General features: G+C 40.4%; 1 protein-coding gene across 1 annotated transcript in view; it reads left to right on the top strand.

Moving 5' to 3' along the window:
- 5-ht1 (serotonin receptor) overlaps positions 1 to 17,043 on the top strand; it is a 222,138-nt gene that overhangs the window by 168,538 nt on the left and 36,557 nt on the right. The window contains exons 3-4 of the mRNA XM_076324292.1: positions 3,296 to 3,773; positions 16,625 to 16,758. Of these exons, the coding sequence (XP_076180407.1) occupies positions 3,656 to 3,773; positions 16,625 to 16,758 (252 nt within the window). The 5' untranslated portion in view covers positions 3,296 to 3,655. The remainder of the gene's footprint in view (positions 1 to 3,295; positions 3,774 to 16,624; positions 16,759 to 17,043) is intronic.

Raw genomic sequence — 17,043 nt, 5'->3', positions numbered from 1 at the left:
CGTACATCAACTATCCTACTATGAAACTGTATTAAAAAAATTCGTTTCCTAACATTGAAAAAATGGACTCTTTTCCACCTTCAAACCACTGTGCACCATCTCTTCGCGCGGACACCAATTACGAGATAATTCGATATAGACAAACTTGGTTATAATAAACACCAGGGGACCGACAGAATTTCCTCGTTGAGACCATTACACGCTGTATCGGTAATGAATTAAATGTGACTTCTCTTTTTTTTAATTTCCAATGACTCGATACAAAGGTATCAATACAAAGGAAATATTACCACGAGAACGATAAATTACGTAACTAAATATTATTCATGTTAACGTACTCGTACATAAACTGCGGTAAACTTAACGTGGAACCCAAAATTTATTTCTTGCACGATTTTCAATTTTATATACGGTTCTCTAATAATATCTCTAATCTGATTATCGTAAGTGGCGATAATTTTGAATACTAAGCCCAGAGAAAGAGAATTTATTGAAAAAGCGGTTGAACTTGGTTTTAGATTCTACCGAAAGATTGTATTTTCTCTAGAGCATTTTCGATAAAATTTCTGAGCAAAATTGAATCAGGCGTGTCGTGTTTAATTGCGAAAGATTCCATTGGAAAAATTCAGCTCGTTAGAGGCCGAGAGTCCCTCGCATCGATGGCTCGTAAAATAAACTAATTAATGCCTGTTTGTAGAATCGAGTCGCTCTTTTATCCGATTAACGATATCGTCGACACAACGATTCCTGGCTTGTAAAACAACATCGCGCAACAATATCCGATCGCAAAAATGAACGATATTTCGAAGAAACTGTACGAGAGTCACCACCTATGGTGAAATATAACACGTGCAAGGTGTGTTTACGACATCGTCGCTTGCGTAGTCTCGGATGAAGAATAATTTCCTTGAAAATGGCGGGAAACCCTTCCATCAAGGAGACAGAAAGAAATCCTTCTTCTTAAAACTCCCGTATAAATGGTTCGGAGACTGTCAGAGACGTTGGAACTCTCCTTGCAGTTAAAGCAGAAACGAGGTAATGGACTGCGGACGAAGCGAAAAGTTCCGATCCGTTCTTGTGTATTCGTTCTTTTTCGCATAATTGACGCACGAAACGACGAGTCGCTTCTCTCGACTAATTCCTCGTAACGAGTTCCGATCGAAATTATTCTTTCATTGCTCTCGTTTCGGGGAACGGAGTACAGACTATATCGTAATTGCAATTAACGACCGTTCGAAGCGAGTGCTCGAGTGCTCTTCTCTCGAATCCAAGGTATGTTTATCGTGGAGTATTTAATTCGAATTGGTACTCGGTCGCGGGAACCGTTGTACATCGACGAAACTGTGACACCGTTAGTCGATACAATAACTGCCGCGATCAAATCGTGAAATTAAAGGAACGATCGAATTGAAATCTAGCGATCGAGAACGTGGTCCAACGACTGTTATAAACAGAAGAGTCTTGCGACGCGTTTGCGAAAGACATCGCGAAACGAACCGCCATAAAATTTACTTAATAACTCACCGAAGTGCCTGCTTTATCCGGTGCATCTTTACGAGTCCACTCCTGTGCTCTCTTAACTTTTAACGGTCTTACGGAGAAAGCAAATTTCTTTGGGCGAAACGAGTATTTGTTTTTTTTTCCGGTCTTTATTGCGTCATCGGCGTTAATCAGTCTCTGCATTCGTGAAAATCTGTTCGCTATATTTTCGACGAAACAACGAACAAGCTGACACTTTTTACGTTCATTCGGGACGAAATTTCATCCCCTATGATACAGTCGAATGAACGAACGGAACGTAGACGTCGATCTTTGAAAAAATTCTAACGATCTTTTCGTTAACGTCATCGTGTCTCGTACATTTCGTTCAGCATCCACTTTGGATAATTGTTGACAAATATTTATCATCGACCAATTTTTCTTTCATGGCAAATCTGATTCTTTTCAATTATTCGAAGAATAGAAGAATATTGCAATAGTTTCTCGCTACACGAAATTCATATACATCAAAAAAGTATTGTACACTATATTACGAGGAAATTTCCCTAACCTACATGTCCGATTTTAATGAAAATTTGTGTGCATATGAAGCATACTGGACCGCATATGACATAATTTTTTTGTCGACAAAAAATGTTCGCGAGAGGATAAAATTAAAACCCGAAAATTCAACATTTTTTCATTGTTTTAATACATTCCTTTTGGGGGATTGTTTTCACAGTGAAACGATAGAGCACTAAAAATTGAATTTCTTTTGTAACAAATTTTTGTTTCATCTCGCAGTTGTAATACGAAGTCGTAAAGGAAATGAAAGTCGTTGCAAGGTTTTTGATCGGCTGAAATCAGCCTTTATAACTTCGATTTTTCAAATACAACTTCGTAATAACGTAATATAGAGCAAGTTTTTCACATGAAAAATGTTCAGCTCTTGTCATTCAATTGCAAAAAAGTCTCAAGAAAAGTTGCATTAAAAAAATAAAAAAAAAAACATTAAAACCTTTTAGACTTGATTTCACCTTCTTTAAGAAATTTCCTGTGGACAAAAAAATGTCACAAAACTTTCATTGAAATCAGTTTTACAAGTAAGAAGAATGTTCTTATAATAGAGCGTACAAGTCCTTTTTGTAGCCAGTGTATATGGTTCTAGGAACAATATGATTCGATTGTACCAACAAAGCATCGCAATCTGAGCGGATTATATTATAGAAAACCAGTCATGCGTATCGAAATATTACCAAGAAGTTGTCAACGACCTTCCAATTATTTTTTAACGCAGCGCTAACCCTAACCGCAGAATTCTTTTCAAGGGAGACGTTCGTTTCAGAAATTTTTAATAAGATACTAACAAGAAAACGACGAATCGATCGAGCGCTTCACGAACAGGACCTAGTTGAAATTATCAGATGGAGTTTTGCAACCATTTCTACGAAAAATAACTCGAAACAATAATAGCGCTAACAGTCGCCTCTTTGTCACACCTTACGAAACAAAGTACATACGCAGATTAGTGTAAAAGACAAATTTCGGTAATTAAATCTCCCCAGTAATAATATATAGCTACGCTTCGAAAATCGTCGAAAATACATGAATAATCGAGATTCGGATTAAGAAAGGGGAATAATTCGAGGTTCCCTTTAAACGCAAATATCTCAGTTTCGCTCGATCATGGTCCTTTGATATTTTCTGAGCGACAGTTCGGGACGAAAGTGATAAAAATTTCTTGCCTTTCATCGAAAGAAAGTAAGGATAAAATTGAAGGAGAAACAAAGTTTGATTATCTTTATCGTTGTTGCAGACAAAGTCGTCGACCGGCGCACGAGTTCAAAGGGACAGTCTGTTCTTCAAGGGCGAGGGCCGCGTTGTCCCCGCGAAATACATGCCGGCAGAAGTTCCCAAGGGGAAAGTAAGAATGTCGTCCAATGACGTGCGTATTAAAGTTTCACCGGGCAGACATTAACTCCGTCTCGAGGAGTCGGGCCAGCCAAGGTCGCTGGGAATAGAAGATTCATATCCGCGGATCTGCTCCTGACGGCGGACCATGGTACATTATTTAACGAGATGATAACCAGCGGACATTGAAGACCCTACCAGGACAGAGAATATATATATATTCTATCGCATATATACATATATATATATATACATCTCGGACGTCATGGAGGAACACGTCAACCAGGCTGGAAATTCGTCCGCAGATGGTCTGGTGTTCACCGACGCCTCGATCATCCTCAGGGCTTTGGTGCTCGGTCTTCTGATACTCGTCACCGTTGTCGGTGAGTTTCTTTATTCCCGATTACCTTCTTTCCTTTCTATCCACCTTTCGATTTACGAGCGAAGAGAATACTTCGATCGAGAAACATTTTCGAAACAATCGTTTCGCGAAAGAACGCGTACGATGACCCCCTAGATCGTACCAATAAAGTAGGTAAGATTCTGACGATCGTTGAGAAAGAATTTTTTACTATACGCGTATACGTGCATGTTGATCTTAAAGAGAATTCAATTTTACGCGGAGAAAAGTTTAATAAACTTTTTCTCTTTTTCTACTTCTACGGTAGTAAAAACAAAACAGTGTGTACACCGTACAAGTTTCGATCGGTATATACTTACGAAACTATCGTTTTCCTTAAATGATTTTCGTTGTCGATTAAAATAGTATTGATGCAACGCACTCGTCCCTGTTCATCTTTTCGTCAGTCACTGTCGCGAGACAAAAAATTCGATAAGTCGTTAGAAGAGTTCGGGAAACTTTTATTTATTTCGATTCCCTGTCTCTGTTTCACGGAAGACCGAGCAGAAGTTTTATGAAAAAAGATACGAGAAGCAAAACAGGGGTCGAAAGTGGCGTATCGTGAAACATTATAAGATATCGAGGTCGGGTGTACGGTGAATTTATTGGCAATTTGGTTTTCTCTCCCGGCTCGTGTCTGTTGCATTGCAACGTACGTTCTCGAAACCGTTTCCCGACGCGAGAAAACCGTAATTACTGTTCGAATGCGTCTTCGATAGGGCTTCGCGGATTGATCCTTTCGAAGTCAGCATCGGGGATCGCTTTAAGATCAAGAATCGAGGATGCTCGAAGCTGTACGATTGATATTTCGTTTCCACGTCACGGGAAACGTTCACGACGATTCGATGTCGAAGAAAAGTTACTCTCGATCGCGGAGTCAATTAACGGTTATCTTTCGGATTATTGTACACACAAGAGCGTAGGGATTCGGGCAGCGCAACCTCGACCGATGTAACGATGTCGTTGTCGTTGTCGTCGTCGTCGTCGTGTAGTTCCGTGGACCCAAGCCCGACGTACCTGTACGCGTGTACAATAGGAGATTAATTTAAACCTGACGTGTTTCCGCAGCCAGTAATATATTATCGGGAATGACGAGGGTATCCACGTGACGCCTCCACATATGCGCAAACACGGACAAGATTGAGCCGGATTCTCGCGAGTACTCGCTCAACGATATTCGACTCGACGGCGGAGCAAGTCGTTGACGTTATCGGAAGCTCGGGCTAAAGGCTCGATTAGAATTTCATGAAGTTCCCCGAATCGCAAATGCGTTTTTAACGGGGCCGAAGGAAAAAAAAAGTAAACAGAAAAATACGATCATTAAGCGACAACGTTAGCGGCGCGATAAAATGAGAAATTTTACGAGCGGAGCGAGCTCCCCGGGAATCGACTTCTGCAACTTGTCTCGTGGAAGATCACTCGAGATACGGGGACTCTCGGTGGAAATTTCGGTGAATCTGATGCAGTTAAGACGAATCAGATACCGTACGGGGCCCTTGAATTTCACTGCGCGTAACACGTTAATTACGTTAATCGTGCGCGAGCACGGGCCCGGCGACCGTCTCGCGAAACGAGACACCGTGTCGGTAAAATTGAACGAGTGAGCGAGAAGTAACGAGATTGGAAAGATAACGGCCATTCGTAGATCGCATCCCCTTTCACGGTGTACGAACAATCTGTTTGATAAGCTGCAGACGCGATGCAGATCGCTTAATTTCTGGCCGTCTCAAAGGGGAAACAGGATTTCCAACGAGGAAGAGTGTCCTCAACGCGACGGGGCTCCGTCGAGAAAGGCTAACGAGATTACGGACAGCGCGAAAGGATTGTTAATTATATTTTTCGCTGCTGTCGGTTGTCGGCTAATTACGTTCCTTTTTGCCTCTGGTTCGACGCGAACGGTGCGAATTACGATTTTCATCGAACGAGAAACCCCGGCCGGCGTAACGAAACGCGATAACACATCGAAATTGAAAAAGGGAATTCGTTTAAATGATAATTTCCGAATGCCGGGGAAATTCGGATGGAATACGAATTTCATTTTCAGTTGACGACGAATTCTATCGCGACTCGCTGTTACCAAACTGTACCTTTTTCCATGAAAATTCGGCCGGCCTTCGAACTTGGACGGTGCGGTCACTACTTTGGAAACTCAATTACCGAGGCGACATCGGTAGCATTCGGAACTTCGTAGTATCCGGTCGCGTCGCGAAACTTTCGCAATTGTTTCCCGCGATATGAAAATAAAAAGATGGTCGACCGTGTACGGTGATACCGGTGCAATAACAATCACGGCCAGGTATCGCATCGCGACGATTGCCCCTGCGATATTCCATTGCGTGAGACCGCGCTCGTTCGCATCAACGACCCCTATAATATCGGTTAATTAATTTATTTCATTACCGCGCTCGCCTCGTCATTAGCGGACTGTTATACAACCCACCGACGACATACGAACATTGAATCCCGGAAGTCCGTCTGAATTGAAACGCGAATCGAACGAACGATACCGTGTTTCGAATATCAGTTTGCATTTTATTTACACAGAGCGATCCGGTAGCTGGAACCGTTTCGACGCATCCATAAACGTTTAGCTCGAACCAACGTCGTGTGCACAATTACAAAGGAAAGCAAACAACGGTGCTATTCAAATTTCATTGGCCGTTGTAATTCTTCGCACTTCGTGTTTCTATTTCTATTTCTTCGAATGGATATTTACACTCGTCTTAACGCGACAATTGGAATACAACGACATTGAACCGTGCAGTACTCGAGAAGTCAAGGAACGGTGGATGCGCTATTTACATTTTCTTTTATGCTAAACAATTCCATAATTCCACAAATTCTACAACGATGCTCTCTCTACATCTCGAATCGTTCGTTAAAAGCGAGATTCTTTTTATTTCGAGTTTCTAGAGTCGAAGGTCAATTCGCACGTTTTCGTTGTCTCTCTTTAACGCGCTAAGACATTTCGATTAAATGGATTACTGTTCTCGCGTTAAGTGGAAAGCAGCCCAAAGTAGACGTAAACTCGTTGTCGCGAAAAGAAATTTGTGTTTATTGAATCTGTCGGGCACTCGAATCGTTGAACGATACGAGTCTGCCGGGTCAGGGACCAACGCGCAGGAAATCATGTTCTTCCTTTCATTTATGAGAACCTCTTCCAAGAAGCAGGATGCGGCCTCCTCGCGTCAAGGATAGAAGAGATAGGCACCAGGTTCTATATATCGACCGCGTCTCTTCGTACATCTGCGATGGTCGAGTAAAAAGAAGGTAGTTTAGATGTCCTGGGCCCTGAATGGCCTATTTAAGCTGTATAGAAAAGGATCGTAAACCTTTGTGCCGCGCCGTACTGGCTTGCTATCCCTTCGCGTATTATCATCCGACAGAGGAGAATCGAGGTTAGGGCGCTATCGTGATAATTCGCAATTTGCAACGATGTAGATACTTTCAAGTAGACTCGACTACGGATTTATACAATTTTCATGCAACTCGACAGTAACGGCCGCGTTAAAATTGCCCATGTCGTCTGTAAGTGTTTGTAAAATTCAAAATTCCGATTAAACGATAATATTGACTCGAATTCCGATTAAACGATAATATTGACTCGGACTCGAGAGGATCGGTGTTTAAATTGCATCTTAATTTGACTTCGACTCGACTTCGATTTGCGATGGGAACGTATTCAGTGATCCTTGCACTTTTGCTCGAATCGTCTTGTAATTATCTGGATTAATTTGAAAAGTAAACCGTGCATAGAAATCGTAGCGGGTCGAATAAACATTAGGCACGCAAATTTCGACGAAAGATTTCGCAATAACAATTTCTGTCGAGAAAGGACGATGATTGTATCAAGTTCCCGTATAAGTTTCGGTTCTGGATTCATTAGCTTATACAAAGTTTGGATAGATTCGTATTGGTTTGGAGCAATATACCTCAAACACGTTACATAATAACGGTACGCAAAGTTAATTAGGCGAAGGTGAATTTTTATTTTGGAAAGACATTCGTTTGGATTATTTATCTCGTAAAAGAAAGTTAGAACGATATCGAAATGTCTGAATGGAAAATACCAAAGTGTAATTGTCGTTGCGACTGTATCCTAATTCCTTTTGTTCGCAATCTTGAAACGGGACGATAACGTTTTACAAACATAGTATTCAACCCTTTTCCAAATATTCCGAACAATCTACTTTTTTTCATGAATATATCCGGCAGCACTCGCATGTGCAAGCGAGATTTTTCAATCATGAACGTGAATAAACACGAAACCGGAAACCGGTTGAAAGATGAAAATCTGAATACGATTATGCAACTCGCCACAACTTTATTCAGGTCAAACTTTAAACAGTTTGCGTTCAAGATCCAAAGTCAGTCGTACTTCTTCGACTTTAAGAAGCCAATATCGGGCAAGGTACCTTAATAAACCTCTCGGTATACCTACACATTTTTCACGATAAACTTTGCCTTGTATCAAATTCGAATATACTGTTTTATTTCCAGATTTGTACGAAAGTTGACCCGCAGGAAATCCCATTTTCTTTCGTTTGTTCCGCTAATGAAAATGCTTGTACACCACTGTTGTAAACAATGAAAACAGACACAAATCTAACGACGTAGATTCTAACAGTAATATCGATAGTAATATTTGAACTCTATAATATAGAAATTTGGATCGGTGCTAAGGATATTCTTAAGGAACTTGTTGCTTCTAAGAAACTCACGGTACGAACATTAATCTCAGAGCGTGAAAAAAGTTCGAAACAGACTATACGTAGTAAAATCAACTTCGATCGATCACTTGAGGTCATCGAGGAGTTAACCCAAACGTAGTGTCTAGCTACTACGATCACTGTACCTTTACGTCATCGTGCGAATTCACAAGCACGTGCTTTTCGTTTCTCAGATCCAGAGACACGCAGCGATACTTCAAAAGAAGATACTAGTCTCTGAAGTCGTTCGCAGGGCAAGATTGAAACGACCAGTTGAATTGACGCCTACAATGTCCAGAACATGAAATTGAAGCCGTATCGAGAATAATAGATTCACAGTTTACGCGAACAATTCGACTCGAGATGATCCGCCAAATACACTGGGAAAGTTCGTCAATTGTCTCACGGGACGGTTCAATTTCATAACGCGAATTTCAAATGTCAAAATAAGGATAGTTGCCCCGCGGAGAGAAATCACGCGATAACCTCGTAATAATTAAAAACGACAAACGACGAGAAACTTTTCACTCGGAGGAAAGGAACTCGTCGAAAATATTGGTAAAGCTCGAGGGATGGAAACGTACGTGAAAGAATAATAAAGTTTCTAGTGGAGAATATAAGTTGCGATGGTACGGAGCAACAACGAACTTCGGTTTAATTAGAAAGAGCAAACCGCCGGTGGACTGGAGATTCTTTAAGGCGGAGAAGTTGCACGAAAGTCGTAAGTCTTGGCCCCGGAAGAATTCGGCGTACTTCGCGGAAGTATTCGCGGAAGACCTTTTTACGGAACGTTTATTTAAAACAGCGAGATTGCAGAACTGCCGGAAGAACAGCGTGAATTTTGTTACTTCGAGATCTGGCGATCACATTTTCCGCGGGAAATTAAAACTCGCTGGTTAGCTCGTAACACGACGAAAATGAATAGGACGGTACGTTTCTGACACGTTGTTCTCGATGAACATCTAAACGCACGCGTGTGTATCATATCACTGCGTTTCGATACGTGTATCGTTCGTTCGCAACGAATCCACGAACCTGTTTATACATTTTTAACCGTGAAAACGTGGCGCGTGCTCGAAACGTATTGTCGGAAGAATTTCAACGAACAGACTCCGAATTTCAATGAGAATTTCAATGAGAATTTCAATGAGAAGAAAGAGGCTGTTTCGAGCTCTCCGCTGAGAAGAGAATACAATGAAATCTACCGATAACGATCCCTCGTTTAAATTTTATCGCGGGCTTACACATCGCATTATTAATACCAAGGTAGTAGTACATTTCACAACAGAGACTGAGCTTAAATCAGAATATTAATTTCTGGTAAATTGTACGGTATGTTTTACAAGAATGAAAAATATCGCTTCAGAATCGATCCTGCGTTACGAAATAATGGAAAAATTTCTTACCATTTTGTAACCACGGCCGGTTAAAATTTACAAGCACCATTTCTGGGACGCGCTATTTAAATCACAGATAGCTTAACGCTCGACCGAAACCAGCTACGGAATAAATTAAACAAATTATTATCGTACCGCGCTCTTCCGTATAATTAATTACGAGGACTCAGTGGATGTAAAATTCGCACAATATGTAGAACGCGCAAGTGTTGCCATTCATTTGTACCTGGAAACTGAAAGTCTTCGCAATTACCGATCGGTGACGTACAGTTTCGTTATCACGACACGTAGAATCATCGCAAATTATCCCAAATTTTTATAAACACTTCGTACAAAGAAGATACATATTACTCCTACATCTTCGTTTCGGAACTTGGACGAAAGTGGATTTATCGTAGATGAGCTTAAATATTAGATCACAGAGTCGGAGTACACTTTAGAAGAAGATTGAATAGTATTTCCGAACAATCGCAGCGTAGTTATGTACGTTCGAATATTTGGTTGTCGAGTTTCTACGTTCACAATTGATACGGCCGCGATAATGTAATAATGGTTGCATTCCAATCAAGCCGAACTGCGAACGAAGTTACAAGAAGTTTCCATCCCGGGCTAATTTGCAGTTTATCTGGCGTGACCGGGGGGACGTTTCGAAACGTCAAATACGATTAAAACTTTGGCAGAAAACTGGCACGATTACTGGCCACTGGTAACTAAGGTGGATCCCGTCAGAGTTCCTCGATATACATATTCATATCCACAGGAATTCTCCCACTTTCGCGGAGTTGTCTGACTGTAAATTCTGTTATTAGCGCAGTTCACTGACCAACTAACGACGCGTTGAACATCGCGCCAGTATCCGTTCCCTGTGTCGAAATTGGAATAATTTCACGGCCACTTGACAACGCTCGAAACGTTCAAAGTAAGGACGGATTGCAATTTTCCAGTAAACGCGAGCAATGGTTTCGCGGGACGCGATTATTCTCCATCTGCAACGATCTCCTATTCGGTAAATTCGTTTCGACGCATGGATACGAATGTGTTTTCGCGAACCGTAAACAATCCGTGCAATCTGTGATTCGTCCCGACGACGAACCGTAATCGTAACTAACAAGAAAAATTCATTGCCAGTCGATCGAAACGTCGCCGCACGAACAATCCGGTTTCATCGTTATCGTACCAACGTTTCCCCTTTTGTTTCATAACGACCGTTACGTCGATCTTCGCATTTGCGTAATTACCAATTAAATCGATTCAAATCTGTAGGTTCACCGATTGCCCAGCACCCATAACGTTAGCGTAATGATTCGATAAATACCGACCTGTTCCCCGGGGTGAGATTTTGCTACATCGATCTTGAATAATTGTTGCAATAATCATCGGCCGTCGTTCGTTCGATCGAACGATAACGTGTTCGATTTCGCAACGGCCCGCGACCGAAAATGATTGGCTCGCGCTATTAACAATTTGTCTTTCGAAGTCGAGTAATATTTGAGAAATTAACCGCGACAGTGTAACTCTTGTGAAAATTGAGAAAAATGGAAAAAAAACTGTGGAATGATTTATTAATTATAGATAATCAGTACTTAGGCTACAGCTAGATAACGGTAAATAACGTGACTGTGATACAACTCTATACGTTTCATAACTCCTCGGTTCAACATTGTTTGATATTCAACATACTTTTTCTTTTATTGCCCTCTTCCAGGCACGATCCTTAAAACTGTGTTCTCTTGAAGCTACATTTTCCTAAACCTACAATCTACTAAAATTACGGTACTACAAAACTAATATAAGATTCGCCAATTTACGTTCCGTACAGGAAGTAAATGTATCTGCCTGAAATGTCACTCGAACGTTATTAGATGGAGAAATTTAAATACAAGTTTAAAGTCTATGGTTAATTTTAGTCAATCGAGCGTTATTTACACTATCAATCCTATTCTTTCTAGCTTTCTCTCTCTCTCTCTCTCTCTCTCTCTCTCTCTCTCTCTCTCTATTTATCTATCTATCTATCTATCTATCTCTCTATCTCTCTCTCACTTTCTCGATCGTCGTGATCACACGATTTTCCAATTCGTTCTGGTACTTTACGACCGCCCGGAAAGAGAAACTTTCCATTTGTGCTGATCCATACTGAATTTTATTTTACGCGTGCAACCGCCATCAAAGAAACTGTAATAAAATGAAGAAAAAACAAGGATCAGCTTCTGAAAGTATTCGCGAAGGCCAGTTCCACGGGAGAACAATTTTTAGCAACGAATCTGACGAGATTCCGCGGCTCGATTCGGATACTTTGCTTGCATTCGCATTCGTGCGAGAAATTTAACAATTCAAGAGAAGCCTTCCGACCCATTTGCATTCTCACGGTGTACCCCGACAGCGTGGACGTCACACATTTAAGGGTATTTCCTTTACTCTGAAACACTAGAAAAAGAGGCGTTTCTTTGGAAACCTTCTACTCGATTAGTATCGATAACAGTCCTTTCAAATTTTGTACATTTATTTGTACAAGTTACAAAGAAACATGATAACAGAAATGTTAATTTGTTACAGAGATATGTTGTCTGAATTATCTGGGTAGGAAAAAAAAAACGCGTTTCTAAGGTCTCTGATCTTTTATGTTCTATCACTCCAAAAAAATGCTATAAGGGTAACTTAAGAATGGAAAAATTCTGAAAAAGAAAAATAATCGAAATGTTTCAGAAACGTGTAAAACATTTTTTTAAATAGAAATAGAGTGATCACTGATATCATTTTGGTTGCTATCCACGTCATTGGGATAGACTTTCTTTATATGCATGCTAAATTTCACGTAAAGTGGAATTTATTTATAACCGAGCTTTTAAGGATGCCAGCTAGGGAAAAGTAGTTCCATTCAGGCCAGCAACTGCTTATGCTCTGACAAAATTCGCTACAAAAATTTAGTGATTAATGTAATCGCGTCATATCCTTGGCTGAATACGAATAAGAATATCAAAAGATAAACCTATTTGCCTTTGAGTCGAACCATTAAGCAAGTACCTACTTCGCATCCAACGAGCTTCTCTAGCCGTATTTGCTCGCGATTACTCTTCAGTTCCCATAATTTTGCTAACTTTTCGAATCTCGATCTACAAATTGAAAAACACGTTCTTAACGCGTTAAAATTTCGAAAGTTCCAAAAATAAAAATCGATTTCTTTAAACGTCTAATCTAGAAGAGCCCCTTAAGACTGAACAAGTATTTGCACAATACTTGTGTGTGAATCGATGTCATCCATTTGTTGACATAAAACATCATTTAGGATTTCATTCTCGTAGTTCAACGTCCATATTGACGAACTTGAATCATGAGTGTCGTTCAGAAAATGGTACTTCGAATGAGAATACCACTTTAAGGTCGAGTTGCAGATCCTCGGGCGACATCGAGGTCGACTCTGCGACTTTCGACCAACACCCAGAGAGCTTACGACTTTCTACCGACATTTCTGTACTTGCGACCCTTTGAATATCTGACCAAACCGAGGTTACGACCTTCTTTTGGCGCGAACATCGAGCTTGCGAACTTCGAGTAACCTTGAATCGAAAGTACTCGTATCACTCGTGTACGGGTCGATCGATTCAAAGATCGTGCCTTTGGACATTTAGAAATTAATATTCCGACGTGGTTTATGTATAAGTGTTATACATAGGTATGTATAGATATGCAATTATACGGTATTGTATAATTTAGACGAATTAGTATCGAAGGGCTGAAATAAATCTGTTGCTTCGTTGCTATCTCGTATTGCGAATTATCAATTTTTTTAAACTAGGAATAATTCATCGGACGTAGGTATTGTATATAAGTATGTATAGGTATGTAATTATACGGTATTGTATAATTTAGAAGAATTAGTATCGAAAGGCTGAAATAAATCTGTTGCTTCGTTGCGATCTCGTATTGCGAATTATCAAGTTTTTCAAACCGGAAATAATTCATCGGACGTAGGTATTGTATATAAGTATGTATAGGTATGTAATTATACGGTATTGTATAATTTAGACGAATTAGTATCGAAGGGCTGAAATAAATCTGTTGCTATCTCGTATTGCGAATTATCAAGTTTTTCAAACCGGAAATAATTCATCGGACGTTTTCGTGAAACAGAGGAAGCAATAATCGGTGTACAGAAAATATTAAAATACCGCGTGACACTATGGGGAACAACGAGGCATAAAGGCATTAATTTCGAACGACGCTTTTCTACGGAATTGTTCGCTTTTGCGTGTGTAATTTTTAATATCTGGTCGTGAGTTCACGAAGCTGTGAAACAATCACGAGGCCTCGGGCCACGGTTCCCGCGATGAAACAAATCGGTAAACGAAAGAAATCGAAAACGAGAAACAGGTAGGGCTGGGTTCATTCACGCATCAAATACGATTTTGTCGCTACTCGTTCTCCGGTGTGATTTAAATCCCTGTGAACCCGGTTAGTAAAACACTCGATTGTGAACACGATTTAAACGATGGCCGGCAAGCACGACCGAATAAAAATAATTTCGTTCCGCAGCTGTGCGAAGCTTGCGTCGCGTCATTAACTTTGTCGTTACTCCAAATGGAGTAGAGAACCATTTAGTAGACTTGTGACGCTTGTAATACCAGAACATTAATTTCAACATTGATTTAAACCGCGTAGAAGTCGATTTAACGCGCACCTATTTATACAACTCATTGAATTCGACATGACGGTAATCACCGCTGCTGTACAGGGTGTATACTTTCAACCTGATCGTAATTTTCCAGGCAACTTCGCTACCAAAGGAATACTTTCCACAAAAGCTGATCAACTTTCGATTAGCTATGCACTTGGATGTTAAGAATTTAACTTTTTCTTTTTTTTTTTTAATTGTATGGCATCGTACACTTTCAACTTCGTTAAGAATATCGATACACCCAGTGTGTTCACCGATAAATTAAATCCGTAAAAGTCAAGTCGGATGCGTCGATGTAATTTCCGCATTTAGGAACGCACTAACTGCGATCTTTCCAACGAAGGACTTGGAATTTCGTTTGAAATGAATCGAAACCTCCTACGAAATAAACTGTCCAACATTTCACAATAAATTCGAATATTTCGTTGGAAATGTGTGATTTGCATTTCATAACGAATAAACGTCCTGGTTGTTTGTTCTGCACTCCAGCCGTTAATTATTCGTCGAACGAGCACGTTCGATGACAATTGACGTCGATCGTCGCAGTAAATTAATTTTTCAAAAATAAGCTATAATGATCAAAAACGATCGGGAAATTGCTCGAGGTTTACGTCTATGTGGCAGTTCGTCCGCTCGACGAGGCGGTCGAATTCGGTTCTGCTATCTATCGAATTTGCCAATCAGTCTCCGTTACGTTCAAATAAGCTGATTACACGATCGTCAAAACGTTTACGAACACTTCAAAGCAAAATCAGACGTCGATGAACCAATTAGAAGCAATTTCGGCGCGAAGCGAACAGTTCCCGGTCAAACGTTTAAGCGAGCGAACTTCACCGCAAATCGTCAGACATCATCGACTTTGAGTATAGGTACCTTCGTGGAGCCTAGAAAACGAAAAAAAAAAACGAAGACGGAGCATCGACGAATGAAACTTTCTGAACTTGATCGAGAATTATGGTCTACGGTTCGAGTCCTTTGCTTAAAAAATTCCCCAAGTTCGTGGCCCGGGATTCGCGAAGTATTTCGTCCTTGACACGAGGAAAAGGAGCCGTGGTCTCCGCCGGGAATTATTAATTCGAGTAAACGATATCTACGCGAAATTTCGCGAAAGTAGAACGGAATCGTCCGGGTCCGTTCTCTTTGGAAATCCTTCCTAATCAGCTTATGAATTATTTACGCGGGCCTTGGGAACCACGCGTAACTAACTGGATTGATGATTAAAGCCATCTAGCGCGAATCTAGAGAACCTCGAGAAATAAGCTGAACGATAGCTACCAACTATCGCCACTTTTTCTACCAACTACCAGCTACTTTTTCGATGCTGATAAAATAAACCGTGAACGATGAAAAACCACGGACGACAGAGCACACGGTTCGCTACAGAAATTCATCGAGTGGTTTTTGCCCCAAGGTTTCGTACGTGTGTTTTATTTATTGCGATACACTGTTCCAAAACACGTAATACGAAACGTAGGGTGATTCTGGTGGAAATAAAAAGAATGAGTTAAAATCATGGAATAAACTTTGCTCGGAGAAGGACCGAAAGTCTGTCGAAAAAATATCACTTCTTTTTTGTAGAGAGGGGTTGTTCTTTTCGATAGGATTGAACATCCAAAGAAACTAAGATCATCCTTCCTACTCTAAAGAAGATACTTTCTAATCTCGTGTGATCTTGAACTTTATTACATATCGTTGAATTCATATTTTTATTACCTAAGAAAATATACATAGAAAATTACAGTATATTATTTGAAGAAATCAAGCTGCCCTCGAAATAACATTTAAGAAAAGATTACGATCAGAATCTCGTACAATCGATCATCGAAAGGCGGTTATTTCGATGTTATCGTCGATTAAACTGTATTCCTCCCTATAATTTGCCCGATCAATATTTTATTATCATAATTACTATAATTTTACGACGTTTTGCGTAACTCACTTCCGTTCTTACGATACACGAACGTGTCGACTTAATTCTTTCGCAAAATACCTGGCACGGATAATCGTCGTACAGGGTTGACCGGTGTCGATTATTAATCTAAAATTTTTGTTACAGGTAACCTATTTGTGATAGCAGCAATCCTGCTGGAACGAAATCTACAATCGGTGGCGAATTATTTGATCGTCAGTTTGGCCGTTGCCGATCTTATGGTCGCCTGCCTTGTCATGCCTCTCGGAGCCGTTTATGAGGTACGTCGTCCTACGGGTATATTAAGTGCCATCCGTTATGGTCGCGCAATCTGTTTCGAATCTCTTTCCTTTTACAAACCCGAGAAAAATCTCCACTATCGTCGAGAAACGATCCGTGCGCCGGAATTTCATTGGAAATTGCAACCAAGAGAATCAATTGAATTTTTAAACGCGTAAACAGTATTTGAATCGATACAAATTTCTTGTCAGAATTCAAGGGAAGCGACGCACGAGACGCTCCTTTGATCCTTATTTGTCGTAAAACTGCCGAGAAGCAGAGAATTT

Source organism: Ptiloglossa arizonensis, chromosome 12 (genome assembly GCF_051014685.1).
Source record: "Ptiloglossa arizonensis isolate GNS036 chromosome 12, iyPtiAriz1_principal, whole genome shotgun sequence".
In the NCBI taxonomy this organism is placed as follows: domain Eukaryota; kingdom Metazoa; phylum Arthropoda; class Insecta; order Hymenoptera; family Colletidae; genus Ptiloglossa; species Ptiloglossa arizonensis.
This window is presented reverse-complemented; position numbering and strand designations above follow the sequence as displayed.